The sequence below is a fragment of the Corticium candelabrum genome, chromosome 15, assembly GCF_963422355.1.
Source record: "Corticium candelabrum chromosome 15, ooCorCand1.1, whole genome shotgun sequence".
Classification (NCBI taxonomy): Eukaryota; Metazoa; Porifera; class Homoscleromorpha; order Homosclerophorida; family Plakinidae; genus Corticium; species Corticium candelabrum.
Window position 1 is genome coordinate 2,771,842 of NC_085099.1, and position 12,362 is coordinate 2,784,203.

Here is a 12,362-nt window from a genome sequence, read left to right on the forward strand (position 1 = left end):
TCAAATCGCTACACTTGTTAGTTGTTCCTGGGCTATCATGTGCCTGTGTGTTGGTTGCCCGGGAAAATGTTACGTTGCATCACTAGATATACTAGTATTGTTGCCTGTCATAAGAATGCAGAAACTGCTTAGTTAATTATGTTAATTAATTAATTAATTACTTATTATAGTAAACAATCATATGTTATCTACAGCATTATGATGTAAACCCTAAGTAGTTGCTGAAAGCCAGTGTTGACAGCTACGATTACTAGGCCACTGACTAAAGGCATTTCATATTGACCTATGGTGGTATGCCACCTGCTAAGGCTATATGCCAGAAGTTTACATCACAGGTTATTGTTACTTGTTACCCAAGGCCCGGATATCCGGGTTAAGGGTACGGTAGTCCTCTGGCGACCTACCGTACTGTATGACCGTATTTATACTTGATTAGCACGCGTGCGCGTGCGTGCACACACACACACACACACGCAAATGAAGCTATTCCGACCAAACGAGAAGTGGTGTCGTTACCGACCACATAGACGAATGTGATGTCATCGTAAGGCGCCATCTCTCTTTGTTTGGTAGCTGCTAACGAGAATTCGGCCAATCGGGTCGTCCATCCTGTATATGGTGTTTAGTCCTTTGCTCTAGATAAGGGTTTGGCACATAGAAACAACGCCTAATCTACATTTGTAACGTGTATACGCATGTTTTCCCACCAACAATCAGACGTCTAGACTAAAAGTATGCACAAGCAGTTGTCAATTTTGGAGCCAAATTTGGGTGTTGCTGCCCTGAACCTGGAGCCGAGAGCCGTCTGCTGAAGCCAAAGTTCTTGGACACCCAGAGGCTTGCTGGGCATTACTAGTAGGGTCAGCTCTGCTCACAACTGGCATACTGTATACACGTTCTGCAATGGTACCTTCCGTGTAGCCTTGTCTAGAGAGATCATTGATAGCATAATTCTGGTATGCTGGCAGGACCCAGAGTCCAGACTCTGACATGCATATGGTATTGACAAAGACTGAACTCCAGGACTTACATGCAGGGACACATTAAGTTTATATTTTCACTGCTAACTTGGAGCCTTCTGGAGTCCAAGGATTCATGTCTGGAGCCAAGTTTGGCTCCGTTGCCCCGGTAACAACATCCCTGTATGCAAGTTTGGACATTGTTTACATGCCTGCATTGGAAACCTTAGCTGAGACAAGTGGGTTGGGCTAAAATGTCAGTATGCAAAACATTATCACGTGATGAGGTATGCAATTACATACATCAGGCCGAGGGATTAGCACTGTAATGTTTCTCTATTCATTCAGAATGACCTTCTTAGACAGTCTAAGATAATTGTAATGATGCTAAGAACAATACACGCTACTGTATTACAGTAGCACACTCTGTCGACAGCCGAACTTAGATCTTAACAAAGAGCAGCTATTTTACCCTTAATGACTAGTTCACAATATAGACGCTGACGCTCAGCTGAACGTCAACATTAAAGACACCGCCTTGACGCAGGCGGCATCTTTTGATGTTGATGCTGATGCTGGAATAGGATTCATTTCTATTCCAGCATCAGCGTCAGCATCAGCGTCAGCGTCAATATTGTGAACCAGGCTTAACAGTGTGTATCTATAGTTGTCCTGGGTTAACTGTAAACACATGTTTGGTTGCCTGTCCAATTTTTGTGGTTGTCCGGAGTGCCCAGGCTACCAATTTGACGAACACTGTAACTATATGTTCATTTTTAAAATGTTTGGTGTGTAGTGATGAATATGCATGATTTTATTTTGTGATCTTGTGACTGTTTTAGCTTCTTCAACAGTCGAAATCTGAAATCCAGAGACTTAGAAGTCAATTACAAGACTCGACATTATTTGCAGAGAAACAAATTCTCAGTCAGGTCGGTTACTGGTTCATCAAACGTGTCGTTCAATGTTTGCATTTGGTGTTAATTAATTGTGCCAGCCACTGGCGAGCAGCACACCGTTTAAGGTTCGACCGTACAGCAGAACCACGTTTCACAACGACGAGAGCAGAAGCCGTGTGCAACGTGCCTCGCAGGTTATTCAGAATGAAACACAATCAGGGTGGAGACGCGTCGGTCAGAGACCAAAGAGCTCTGTAAGTGATACCGTTACAGTGTACCTTCCATGTGACATTGTCTATCATTGTTAGTTGACCTTGACAGCTTGACTGCTCTTTTGTATTGATACTGATAGGCTTTAAGTATTTCCAAATGTTTCAACGTGGCCATGATCTGGTGGGGGAGTTTATTAGTTGCCATAGAAACCAACATTGCAACCAGGCTGTGATTTTGTTGTGCTGAATTGTTACCACATTCCAACTGCTGTTGGGCGTTTCCAAGTGTCGGAAACTTGTGAGCACTGAAAATTGAAACGTCACGTCTGGTAGTGCTCGTGCACTACGCTTATTATATATGATACACTGTACAACACAACAGTCCTGGTACTTGTAATGGATGACCGTATACACGTAGATGTGCTAATAGATGATGGGGACACGTACAATGACTGTTGTTGTTTAATTAACGAAGTTGTGACATTGATAATCCAACAGTGAGTGTGTGTGTGTGTGTGTGTGTGTGTGTGTGTGTGTGTGTGTGTGTGTGTGTGTGTGTGTGTGTGTGTGTGTGTGTTTTATTGGTTAGTTAATCACTCGTTCTATTGGTGTGTTAACTTTTGTAGATTGCCAATATCGTGGACGACCTAGACACACAGACTGCCTCTCACTGCAGCACTATGAAGGTATGACGTACGACAACACGCATTGCATCCCGACGAGCGTGTGACTAACAAATTATCTCCTCATAATAATTTAGAGTCGCTTGCTACAGCAACTGTCATCATACGAGGAACGATGCAAGTCGTGTTGCTTAGAAGCCGAGGATTTTGTTGCAACGGCACGTAACAGGATGAAAGACTTAGGCAAGGTACGTGAGACTGTAAACTGGGTGAGCTAAAATCAATGAGTAAGATGGATAAATGCGTGCAGCCTGCGTATGGTGTCAACTGGTCATGATAGAGAGAGATGAGGTCGTCTTGAATGTGTGAAGTGTGACAGACGTCGTCACGAAGTACGGCATCGTCTACTGTGGCAATGAATGTTTTAGATCGGAACAATGTTTGCTGCTATTGTATGAGGTGAGACTGTGGATGATTAGATGATGGTTAGTAGATTGAGTGCACTCGGTCACTTGTGTGTGTGTGTGTGTGTGTGTGTGTGTGTGTGTGTGTGTGTGTGTGTGTGTGTGTGTGTGTGTGTGTGTGTGTGTGTGTGTGTGTGTGTGTGTGTGTATCAGTTTTGTGTCGATTACGAGAAAGTTGTTGACCAATTGATGATGAACGAGTGACTTTGTTTTGTTGTGTCAAGTACCGGGTATGTAGATTTAGTGTATTACTGTACAGTGATATAATAACTTGATTCATCCGTTTTTGAGCTAAGGCCTGGAATTAATTAACGAAGTCTGTACGTATGAATGTAGATGAATGTATGAAATGATGTGTGTGTGTGTGTGTGTGTGTGTGTGTGTGTGTGTGTGTGTGTGTGTGTGTGTGTGTGTGTGTGTGTGTGTGTGTGTGTGTGTATCAGTTGTATAAATAATAAAGTTCAAAATCACAAGGTTCCAACTGGAAACTTTCCTGTATGTGAATGCACCACCATACACACTTCAAATCTAACTCAGTAAGGTGCCACAAATAAATCCCTGCATGTTGCACGTGTACTAACTATCACTAAATCCAAAGCCAACGTATTGGTGCAACACTTTATGTACATACTAGTGTCGTAGTATAAATAGTACAGTGACATAGACTGATTGTCTAGGGTTCTGTTATTATCGATATGTCATCAAGCTCTCTGGCAAAGCTGAAATTTCCACAGAGTTCCACTGCATCTTATTTTCGAGTGCTCCCAAACCTCCAGTCTTCACACCAGGTTTGATTGTTTGAGACACTTGTAATGATTACTTGTTGTCTGATGTCTGTTGACAACTTGTGTTAGATGGCTGACTGGATTATTCCCCAGTATTCGTCTCAGTTAGACGAGCATCCACTCGAAGACGACCGTTTAGCAATAATAAGGCAATTCACTACGACCACACGTTGCTACTGTAATCATATTGTTTTGCTGTCGTGTAGTGCTGCTACTGATTCGTTCGTATGTGGGGATGGTGCGATCCCAAGGACAAAAGGAATTCTTTGAATATCTGTGCATATGGTACAGGTGTAGATTAGGCCAGAGTAGTCACACATACTGCATAATGAACGCTAAAGTAAATGAAGAAGCACTACAGTGCAAACCCTCCACGTGCCATAGCTAGGCAGCTTGATTGGATATGTCCACTATATTGAACATACGGGACATTTATTTAGTCACGTGACAGGCACACATTACTGTACAGTGTACACGTACTTACAAAATTTTAGTGTTTCACGTGTAGGTAATAATAAACACTTTATAGTGAAGGTACTGTACCCAGCAATGCATTGTGTTGAACTGACTAAACAGACAGAAATCACATCATCACAGCTTTGGTAGGTGGTTGTATAGGCATGATTTGTTTTTAACTAATTAATAAAACAGTTGGCATTTACAACTACTCATACTGTATTGTACAGTGTTCGTAGACAATTCAACTGTCTACTTACTGTCTGCAGATTTCTATCGCATTGCATATAAACGTTTTATTTTACTGAGTTCTACATTTAACTGTACATATAACAGTAGAGTAGACCTACACTACAACAGTTTCCCAATGACTGTCTTGACGGCCGACTCGGCTCCCACTTCTTTCGTTAGCAAGTGAAATTGTTCTGGAATGTTGGTTAGCAATCGCCTTTCTTCCCGTGAGAATGTCGAATCGTCTGGTGTGGTACATTGAAAATGCACACGTGGATGTACTTCATCTGTTGACGTCAGAATTTCGGGAATCCAATGTAGCTTGAAAGATAAACTAAACCAAAAGGGAGAGTACTGTGTGTGTGTGTGTGTGTGTGTGTGTGTGTGTGTGTGTGTGTGTCATCTGTAGCTCAGTTGGTTAGAGAGTTGCATTTGGAGAATGGTAACATCCAGGATGTTGAGGTCGTAGGTTCGCGGACGAGTACAGATGTAATTTCCTTGGGCAAGAAATTCACACACAATTGCCTCTCTCAACTCAGGAGTATAAGGAGTACCTAGTGTTTGACTGGTGGTGGACTAGACCGCTGGCTTGGCAGAACGTCAGTGTCCTTCGATGCTCTGGCCACGCATCAAGGAGTTCGTCAGTGTGGCCTAAAACTCTGAGTAGCGCCAGGGTCCCTACCTAGAAATAGGCAGGGGGTGCTATCTTCGGAACTTTCCGATGGGCATATCCATTTGTGTGTGTGTGTGTGTGTGTGTGTGTGTGTGTGTGTGTGCATGCGCATGCATACCTGCTACTTGATGGAATATCAATGACCAATATTGGATGGTCATCATCATCATTGCTTGCAATTCTGATAATGCCTGAATATTTAGCCTACACAAAATATACTCCAAACATGAAGATAGAGTCATGTACATACACCAACCTGTAAGTGATGGAAAAGTTTATCTCTCGTATCACAACTGGCAGTGTATGCTTCAAAAACTTGAAAGAACCTTTGAGGTGCATTGTCCTTTTCAACTCTACAAACAGGAACGTCATCATTTCATTTACAGTAGCCACTCACAAGACAGCCCAGGGACATGGTTGACATGCAGACGTTTTGTAAGACAGAATGGTGTGTGTATATGCATTTGGTCACGGGTCAAAGCTTTGCTGCAGGTTACAACTACATGTGCCTTGCCTTCCAATAACACAACCTCAACAGTAGATGTACAAACCACACATGCTGTAGACGAAGCTACTGAACCACTACACGACTTGCCTGATTAATATAAATGATAACATACAGGACGACACACACACACACACACACACACACACACACACACACACACACACACACACACACACACACACATGTACGTACGTAGAGCCGACATGCTCAAACTTTAATTATTTTTACTTACACACTGATGAATTCTTCCAAATGATGTTCAAGAGACTCGTCAACGGAGATTTCTAGTTTTCGGATTTGGCCTTGAACGAATGTTTTCGAGACGTCATCCATTGATAACTGAGGAAGAAGATTACAAGTGGCAGTGTCTCTCACCACCTGGAACAGTAACAACACAAAATACAAGCCACAAGTCATGAGAGAGGACTAACAGTTCACCAATTAATAAATAACCAAAAATAATAAAAATAAATAAAATATAAAATAAATATAAATAAAAAAATAAAAAAAATTAATAATACCCAAATATATAAAAAAAATAAATAAAAAAATAAATAATAAATAACATAGAAAAATAGAAAAAATATATATACAGACTTGGACAAAATTATAGGGACACCCCGCTGTGGGTATGTAGTAACACAATAATTAGATCACAATTTACCAACTATCAATATTGTTAAGAACTTAATAGTTACCGCGTTGATTGTTAGGTTTCTTGAGAATACCGTAGACCCTAAATTGCTTTCTTTACGCTTCGCATTGCGGAAAACGAGACCTAAAAGGGTATGACGTCATGACTACGTAAACGTCATAAGTTAGACTCTCTCTGATTTTGTTTAGTGGCCGGTTTTAATAACGCGAAGGAAAATTGAAGCCCTTCACCAGTTCCTCAGTACCGAGTGTTCCCGCCTCTCGCCCTCCTGATTGCGTCCAAACGTCGCGGAACACTTTCTGCCAAGTTCCGGACACACGCGGCTGGAATCTGCTGCCATGCCTCTTGTAGAGCATTCCAGAGCTCAGCTGCAGTTCTCGGTTTGCGACGGTTGGCAGCAGTTTTGAGTTCATGCCACAAGTTCTCGATTGGATTCGCATCAGGCGATTTTGGCGGCCAGTCCAACAGTGTGACGTCATGCTGGCGAAGCCATTGTCTTGTTGACCGAGACGTGTGGATTGGCGCGTTGTCCTGCTGGAAGACAAAGTCGTCTCCTATCAATGCCGCTGCGTCTGTAAGCATGTGCTCTTCCAGAACCTGTTGGTACGCCGTGCTGTCCAAACGATCTTCCAGTTTCACCAGAGACCCCAAACCATGCCAACACATCGATCCCCACACCATCACACTAGCCGCGTGGTGGACCGTACGGTCACAACATTCAGGGAGAAATTCCTCACCTTTGCGACGCCAAACGTACAGAGCACCATCGTTTCCTATGCTGACTTTTGACTCATCTGTAAAAAGAACAGATTTCCAGTCATCCAAAGTCCATTGTGTGTGAGTGGTTGCCCATCCCAGTCGCAAACGCCGATGGTTTTCTGTTAGCAGTGGTTTTTTTCTAGGCCTCCGAGCGTTCACTCCTATCTCACTGAGACGACGACGGACTGTTCTACTTGACACCTGCTTGCCGGTTTCATCAGCCAGCTGATACGAGAGCAGTCGTGATGGTGCTCGTCGGTTCTGCAGTGCCATTCTCTTCAGTCGATGATCTTCCCGGATTGTCGTTGTCTTCCCACGTCCAGGTCGTTTTTCATAATCGCTGCTGCCATGGGAAAGCCGTTGCAGGCACTGATAAACCGAATTCCTGGAGCGACGGACAAAAGCTGCGATCTGACGCACAGAATGGCCAACTGAGTGAAGGGCTTCAATTTTCCCTCGCGTTTTTGGACTCAACTGTTTGCCTCGAGGCATCGCTGCAACTCGTGAAATATCGCACTGAACAAGACTCTGCAACTGCGTGCAGCTGAACGTTCAGGCTAACTTATCGCCTAAGTTTGGCGGTCTCAAGGGCAGCGGTTTTAGTGCAGCTGACATTTTGGCGGTAGCAGTTTGAGATTTTGCTACGTAAAACGTGGACCGGAAGTGGCATGTCAATGTTCTTTTGTTGCTATAACTTGTTCAGTTTTTGTCTTAGCAGGATTTCTTTGTAATTAATTAGTGTCGCATGATTTTTGAATACGTTAAAGTTTGTTTATTGATTAAAATGGCAAAACAATTCAAATTGTGATGACATGCGCGAAATCAATGCGCAAAAACAGATGATTCGCCTTTTTTCCATAATGTTGATAAGAGGACCCACAAAATTGCTTTCACTCTCTACTACAGAGCATTCTTAGATTGTATGCCAACAATGAGCATCCAAGAGCGATGAACATGTACAAAGACAAGAAAAGTAGGAATGGCCGTCTTCCTTCTTCAAAGCAAACTAGATGCGCAGTAGGTAGTAAGTACAGCTGCAGTCTTGAACTCAAGCTATGTTACATACTAACAATGGCGCAATCCATGAAGAAAGAAATTCGAAAAACATTTGGTTTTGCTAGAGAAAAATTCAGTGCCAAAGTTAGACTAGACACAAAAATGCCAGGTGTCCCTATAATTTTGTCCAAGTCTGTATATGGTCTTGGGAGCTTTGGGCACAGTGCACGCAGGTATTGCACGGTGGCTGGACATTATTCCAGGTCATCACAACCTGCAGCACTTACAGAAAACAGTGCTTCTGGGATCTACTCGGATCCTTCGTAAAGTCATGCCTTCTTTCTAGACAGCCGTGATGGTCTAAGTACTTCTGAAGCAGGGTTTGCTTCCGGTACTTGTAATAGACTTTACAAACCAGACTGATCTGGTTGAGCACGACTATATATATATAAGTAAAAAATAAATAAATAATATATATATATATAAATAAATAAATAAATTTTAATAAATAAAAATAAATAAACAAAAAATAAATAAATAATATATATATATAAATTTTAATAAATAAATAAAAATAAATAAAACTATAATACGACTGCATCCTATCCTAGCCGTATCACAAAAATACATCTTGACAACAATCTAGAGCCAAGGGTTCATACAACTCCATACTTAATAACTAATAATAAAACACACTACCACTGCTAACATTCATTTGTCTATTACACTCGAACCTCCCTAATCCGGGCCTCTGAGATCTAGGAACCTCCCTAGACCAGGCACAAGGCCTTGGGGCTCCAAGGGTAGCTGATGCATGTTTAAGACAAGAAACTCCTCGTATAAAAATGCACATTAGCTGTTTTCATGTGTAGTGTGTAGTAGTAGGTATGGCTTTGAAGAAAAAGTAAAAAATTTAATGGTTTACAAAAAAATTCGTTGATGTACATTAAACTGCGCATGATAATCAGTAATGGTGTTACTACAATCTTGGTGCTGCAAAAATTGGCTTGGTGCTACATGCAGTGCTATAGGCTACTAGCACCAGATGGTCACCACTGTTTTCGTGAGACAAGCATATACAACCATAGTGTAAGGAGTATGCAGGATGCTCTGTGATTATGTTCAAAATTCTGTCTAAATGTAGTACTGTAGCCTTGTAACTTAAGCAACTAACCTCCATTTCTCTGACAAGAAACTGCAAATTGAATTGCCTGCCATGACAACTGCCTCCAACTTCATACTGCCGTTGAGCGCTAGTTCCGTCTGTGATCACACAACACACACACACACACACACACACACACACACCACACGTAAGTCACTGCACAAAAAGCAATAACAAAATTCATTCTCGTTCTACCTTCCTCTAGAGTTCGACAGGAAACCGATGTGAACGTGATACCAGTCATAGCAGACATCAAAGCCGCCTATTGAAGAGAAACCAGTCGATATGAAACATCACTTGTATACCAGAGATCAAAGCTGCAAAGATACTAAAGTCTTGAAAATGCCACATGGTCATTAATTTTATTTTTTATTTTATGCTTGTCGGTCCGGTTTTCATGTCCAATGTGCAAGCATCAGAGTCCAGTTGGTCTGGCTTAATACATGATTAATAAATACATTAATTAGAGTTGTAAGTAGGTACCCTTGTTTTAAGTTGCTGAACCGTCTGTTCGTCATCACTTGAATCGTCGACTGGTACGATTCCTGTAGCAGTGACATCTTGAGATTCCAACTGTTGTCTGTTACACAAAACTGTTATCTGGTGTGTATGTATGTATGTATGTATGCACACACACACACACACACACACACACACACACACACACACACACACACACACACACACACACACACACACACACAAACTGCAAGTATTAACATGATGGCTCTAATGCTTTGATCGGATGTGTCAAGTGGCACCGCCCATTTCTCTTCCAGTTCTCCTTCTATGACACTAATCTCAGTCTTCAGTCTCGAAATACGATCTAACCATGATTGTCTCTCTTCAGCAACCTTCTCACTCATATTCTAAAATACAAATAAACACAAAATCACGCAAACTACAAAAATAAAATTACTTGTTTGACAAAAGTTGTATGCTAAAAATTTGTGTGCATGTGGGTTTTTATTAATTTTTACTATGAATTGATATCAACTTTTAATGCACAGAAATGTACCCATTGTACCTCACTACTAATATCAGTATTTCTCAAATCATGTGCACGCATGCAAACAAGTTTGGTAGAGTTCAAGTGTGTAACAAACAGTATTACAACAAAATTCAAATCCATAAATTTTAAATTATCTAAAACCACGCCCACCTAGTCTCGCAAACCCTTTTATATCTGTTAACGGGAAGGGGTTTGGTGAAATCACATACAATGACCCTATGGGGCATACACCCACATACCCACCAACTTCCTGGTGGCTGCTAATCATTAGTGTTAATGTGATCGCCACTAGTTGATTGCTAGTGATCAACTGTGCGTTGTGTTTGCAGTCCCTTTTCAGCAAATGCACAGAAAGAAAGCGGCTTTCGCACTGATCCAGCAATCTCCTAAAGTAGGCGAACAAACCTTGTGGACAAGCTTGGTACTGAAACATGCCTATGCTACAAATGTCGAGGTAAAGCTGCTTCCTTTCGTGACTAGTATATTACCATCTACTGATATTAGAGCTCTAAATGGTTCGCTATCAAGTTAAGGTCTGTTTGGCACATACTATGTAGTATCTGTTTAACTTTTATTAAATCGTTCATAGAGCCCATTCACACTAGCGTTTGTAACTGTGCCAGCACGGTGCGACAGTTTGGTTCGGCTTCACTTCGCAGTGTGAACGCCGGCTGAACCGAACCAAACCAAACCATGTTGAGCTGGCTCACCTCAAGCTACCGTGCCACCACGGTTCAGTTCAGTATTCCAGTGGAAAATCGTCTCTGAGACCTCGGTGATGTGCATCTCAATGCGATGGACTGCTGAGATGCCAATTAAAACAGGGCAATTGCATCTTGCTTACAATCCATCACAAGAACTACCCGGATATGCACAGTTAGCTGAATACACGCCCACTTTCTTTGACTACGCACTCTCAGCGTGCTTTCAGCCTTTGGCAGTGTGAACGCAGGCCAACACAGTTAGCTGACACAGTTCGGCTCAGTTAGGCTACGTAACCATGCTAGTGTGAACAGGCTATAAGCACAATCATGACAATGAAGATAAAATATTTCAGAGCTCTTGGGCAGCCTCAGTTCAGTTGAGCTCCAACAGTGAATATACAGATAGATTTGTCTGATCTCTATACAGACAGTGAAATGAATAGTGAACTTATTTCGTTTCCCCAGAATTTGATGCGGGCGGTAACGATAAACTGTGAATCAAGTTTGACTGGCCCAAATTGTATGAGTAGCAGCTACTACCTAGGAAGTCGGTGGGTGCGTGGGTGTATGCCAACACAGGCCAGTCCTGTCAAGCAACTCCGTTCTTGAAACCTGAGCTGTAACTTTACTTTTATAACTTGCATACGCTTTCTATGCATCAGGCTACGCTTAGCTACTTCTTTACTGTCCAGTAATCATGTGTAGAGTCTAGCATATCTAAGACGCATGCGCAAACGCCGCTCGCTTCTCAAACGCGTATTCGCGCGATTTCACTGCGTCTACTGACACGATTACGCTGCAGCTAGTGTGTAGTCATAGTTAGCTTGTAATCTCACACGCCGACGTCTCGAAACTCGCATCCATGTGGGCAAAAACGCGCGCAAGCACTATATACATCATAATCATCTATAAACAAACACAACAACTAACCTGATGTTCGCTCGTCAAGTCTAAACTTCCCGACATCACACTCAGCTGCTAGCAAACAACTTGAACTTGTGCGCGCTCCTTGTCGTGACTTCAATGTCACGTGACCACACGCACGCTAAACTTGTCGCTTGCTTTCCCGTATAATGGATGGTTGGTTGAATTGTGCCCTGTACACTGAAACCATGCACAATGACAGGAAAATCCACACAAGAAAAATGGTCACTAATAAATATTCCTGTTCACTAAACAGACAAAGCCATGCAGCAAAATACAGGTAAACACACACACACACACACACACACACACACACACACACACACACACACACACA

The 12,362-nt window shown here is 42.2% G+C and overlaps 2 protein-coding genes across 2 annotated transcripts in view; one reads left to right on the forward strand and one right to left on the reverse strand.

Annotated features, from left to right (window-relative positions):
- LOC134190510 (uncharacterized) overlaps positions 1–4,091 on the forward strand; it is an 11,203-nt gene extending 7,112 nt beyond the window's left edge. The window contains exons 10-16 of the mRNA XM_062658964.1: positions 1,802–1,891; positions 1,957–2,112; positions 2,697–2,756; positions 2,831–2,941; positions 3,004–3,152; positions 3,835–3,945; positions 4,012–4,091. Of these exons, the coding sequence (XP_062514948.1) occupies positions 1,802–1,891; positions 1,957–2,112; positions 2,697–2,756; positions 2,831–2,941; positions 3,004–3,030 (444 nt within the window). The 3' untranslated portion in view covers positions 3,031–3,152; positions 3,835–3,945; positions 4,012–4,091. The remainder of the gene's footprint in view (positions 1–1,801; positions 1,892–1,956; positions 2,113–2,696; positions 2,757–2,830; positions 2,942–3,003; positions 3,153–3,834; positions 3,946–4,011) is intronic.
- Positions 4,092–4,329: 238 nt separating this feature from the next.
- LOC134190512 (uncharacterized) lies at positions 4,330–12,353 on the reverse strand. The gene is made up of 9 exons (XM_062658967.1): positions 12,032–12,353; positions 10,106–10,254; positions 9,869–9,965; positions 9,581–9,647; positions 9,395–9,483; positions 6,043–6,188; positions 5,559–5,655; positions 5,421–5,506; positions 4,330–4,963 (listed from the first exon to the last, which is right to left on the reverse strand). The coding sequence occupies exons 1-9, from the start codon at positions 12,065–12,067 to the stop codon at positions 4,750–4,752; spliced, it is 981 nt and encodes a 326-aa protein (XP_062514951.1). The 5' UTR covers positions 12,068–12,353; the 3' UTR covers positions 4,330–4,749.
- Positions 12,354–12,362: the final 9 nt, after the last annotated feature.

Bases quoted from the DNA above. Each gene is read 5' to 3' on its own strand.
- LOC134190512 (XM_062658967.1), bottom strand. From the start codon at position 12,067: ATGTCGGGAAGTTTAGACTTGACGAGCGAACATCAG. The intron at 9,484-9,580 runs GTAGAACGAGAA...GTGTGATCACAG, and splicing joins CTGTCGAACTCTAGAGGAAG to ACGGAACTAGCGCTCAACGG. The intron at 6,189-9,394 runs GTTAGTTGCTTA...TTACTGTTCCAG, and splicing joins TTCTTGTCAGAGAAATGGAG to GTGGTGAGAGACACTGCCAC.